The sequence below is a fragment of the Hypanus sabinus genome, chromosome 2 (genome assembly GCF_030144855.1).
Source record: "Hypanus sabinus isolate sHypSab1 chromosome 2, sHypSab1.hap1, whole genome shotgun sequence".
Taxonomy (NCBI): domain Eukaryota; kingdom Metazoa; phylum Chordata; class Chondrichthyes; order Myliobatiformes; family Dasyatidae; genus Hypanus; species Hypanus sabinus.
In genome coordinates this window covers 156,653,443-156,656,540 of record NC_082707.1, presented here as the reverse complement: position 1 = coordinate 156,656,540, position 3,098 = coordinate 156,653,443, and the positions used below count along the sequence as shown (strand labels likewise).

Below are 3,098 nucleotides of genomic sequence, written 5' to 3'. Positions count from 1 at the left end.
AATTCACACAGCCCTGATGGTCCTTTATGCTTTTAAAAGCCAACTTTAAAAATGGCTAACACTGGAACTATCACAAATATTGTCCTGTCCATTCCAAAGTGTTAAACCTCCAGAGTTGGCTAGAAGAACTGGAATGATGACGTTTCGCACTCTCCATTCCGAAGATCTAACATGGGAATGACTTGTTCAGTTTCAAACAGTCCCAGCACTTCACAAAACTTGAAACTTCCACGAGGACGTTTGATCTTTGTAATCCAAGCAGTCAGCGTTGAAATTGAGTTTCCATGATGCTGTCTGGTCTTTATAATCCAAGCAATCGGTGGAATTAAAACCTAATCCGCCGGCTGGGTAGCCTTGGGCAGAGAGGGAGGCCGGAGACTGGTTGAGATGGCTCGCAGTGACTGCGTTTGTGCCCATCGGACTGAGCGCTGTCCCTGGGGCGGGGAGCTGGTGGTGCATCGGGGCCAGGTATGAGCCGCAGTCCATTCCCCCAAAGTAGGACGTGGATCCGGCATATCCCTGCGTATAACCCGAGGCCTGGGTATAGGTCATGGGATAGGAACGCTGCATGCAGGACGAGGACGTGGAGAGGCAATCTGGGGCGATCGGAGATATGGACGCCGGGCTCCAAATTGACACTGGGGCGGTGCTGCTCGATATGGCCGTCACCGAGGTGCTGGAGGGCGGCGTGAATTGGCCGCTGGCCACGCTCTCCGAGCCCATCTCCCGAGCAGGAGAGTTCTTCTTCTTCGTTGGCCTAACTTTATGCTGCCCTCCGTTCTGCTGTTGTTGCTGTTGTTGGCGGCACTTCGCTCGACGGTTTTTGAACCATACCTTAAAAACAATAAAATACGTTCAATTGTAATAATTTTTACTGAAACAAATATAAAATTAATGGAGTAATGTGGGATAAAGATTTCATATGCGGGCGGTATTTAACTAATATATTCTATTAAATGTTTTCCTAATTGTGGCTGCAGTAGGTATTCCGCTTTGAAGTAACTCTTCAATTCGCTAAACAGATTTTTCTTGTTAATATTATTCAGTTTGGAAATCTACAAGGAGGCTTTTTTTCTCTCTTGGATCTCTTACCGCATATTTTTGTTTAACTATTAACAAGTTCCCTTTTTTACATATCGGGGGAAAAGTTCCGCTATAACTTCACCCTTAATGATTTAATTTACAGGTTGAAATCTAGCAATATGACATTCGGCTTTCAAAATAATCTCGCCGAGTTTACGGCCGATCATCATCAATCCATTGCAGCAAAGTACAGACCAAGGTCCCAGCAGGCGGTTCGCTGTGAGCTACGACTAGTCTCCGGCACAGCCCCTGATCCTGCTTTAGTCTGGTCCCACTTGGAATTTCCATCCCAACGAAACCGATTCGCGTCGGTACAGGAGCACTGGCGTGCTTCTGGGCTGTTGCTGCCTAATGCTCACCTGCACTCTAGATTCGGGCAAGTTGATTTTCAGGGCCACCTCTTCCCTCATGAAGATATCCGGATAGCGAGTCTTGGCGAAAAGCGCCTCCAAGACATCCAGCTGCGCCCTTGTAAATGTGGTTCTCTCTCGCCGCTGCTTCCGCGGAGTAGCTTAAAAATAAAAACAAGCCAAATCTTCTAGTACTGGGAGCTTCACAGTAAACTCAGGGGACGATCTGTGCTACCCACCCCCACGCTCGATAAGCAAAATGCTTTTACTTCAATTCTTGTCTACAACTAATGCCATTCTCGCTTTTAATGTTTGCCGCTGCGGGAAGGAGCGGCCAGTTAGTACGCGGGAAAATTTCAAAATGGCAGAGTAATCTCGTACCAAGTTTTTTTTGCTGTGACGAAACTTCGCTTTCAAGAAAATGTGATGTGCAAATGTGTCTGCTCCCAAATAAATCTCTGTTAAACAACATGCCGATATACTTTACTGAAAGTCGTCAATTTTGTTCGACGTTCTATGTCAAGACGAAATCTTGCCAAATCTTTAAGTTTGTTTTCACGGATTGAAGCTAAAAGTGAATCAATACTTACAGGGGTACCCGACTGAAGGGTGAAGCAAATCCATACCCGATGTGGTGAGGCTCAGCCCATTCACTGTGTATGGGGGTTGCTTGAGATACGACATCATGCTAAAGTTGGTCCGAGTAACAAATGTGCGAGAAATAAGTAAAAATTGCGGACTCTGGTTTGCTTCGATCCTCTGGTGACTTTGTAAGGCCTCGGGTTAAATCTACATTCAGAGTGAAAAAGCGTAGTAAGAGGACGGATCCGGAAGAGCTGTTGTATCTCTGATTACTCAAAGTATCTGATCCCTCTATAGATCTCAGCCTGTCCCTTTAAAGCATCCGGGGACCCCCAGCTGCCTCTTGAACTAAGGGATGCTGACCGGATAAATATGTCCCAAAAACGTGCTACACCCATTCTTCCAGCACGCCTTCCACACACGCTCACATACATACAGACACACACACACACACACACACACACACACACACACACACTCACACACACTCACACACACACACTCACTCACACACACATTCACACTCACACACACATTCACACTCACACTCACACAGACGCAAATTCAAATGTAAACATCACATTGTTAGAAATCAATTTGCATAGATCCATTCGTTAGAATCAATCCGTTATTACGCTAATTGACTCAAACAAAAAAACTTGATTGGGACCTTTTGCAAAGACAATGTGTTTGCAGGCGGGAGGGGGTTGGTGGAAGAGGGAAAGAGTAAAATCGGCAAACTGTGGGTAACAATGGGGAGACAAAAACAAAGGCACAATGCGAAAAACGATACTGTGAATAATTTACAGCTCGAACACGGATGAAGTTTGTAGTTTCATATTACACGTTTTATAAATGAGCGTTGAGATTGTTTCTGAACAAGAAGAGACCCATTCACCTTGAAGCAAAAGTACAACATTTCACGAGCTCTATCGAATAGGTGACTCCGGTTATCTGTATTTTAAGATAAAAATACGGTACCCCTGTGCCTGTTGAAACTACGTGCCCCAGAGCCAATAGGGCTAAGCAAACAAGGAAATAATTCACACGTCAGGGAAAAAAAACACCGAGAAGGCAAATCAT

General features: G+C 45.2%; 1 protein-coding gene across 1 annotated transcript; it reads right to left on the bottom strand.

Annotated features, from left to right (window-relative positions):
* Window positions 1–210: 210 nt before the first annotated feature.
* On the bottom strand, window positions 211–2,120 carry otx2b (orthodenticle homeobox 2b). Its single transcript, XM_059990521.1, has 3 exons — window positions 2,024–2,120; window positions 1,443–1,594; window positions 211–834 (listed from the first exon to the last, which is right to left on the bottom strand). The coding sequence occupies exons 1-3, from the start codon at window positions 2,118–2,120 to the stop codon at window positions 211–213; spliced, it is 873 nt and encodes a 290-aa protein (XP_059846504.1).
* Window positions 2,121–3,098: the final 978 nt, after the last annotated feature.

Bases quoted from the DNA above. Each gene is read 5' to 3' on its own strand.
- otx2b (XM_059990521.1), bottom strand. From the start codon at position 2,120: ATGATGTCGTATCTCAAGCAACCCCCATACACAGTGAATGGGCTGAGC. The intron at 1,595-2,023 runs GTAAGTATTGAT...TTTATTTTTAAG, and splicing joins CCCTTCAGTCGGGTACCCCT to CTACTCCGCGGAAGCAGCGG. The intron at 835-1,442 runs GTGAGCATTAGG...ATTGTTTTTAAG, and splicing joins TGCCCGAATCTAGAGTGCAG to GTATGGTTCAAAAACCGTCG.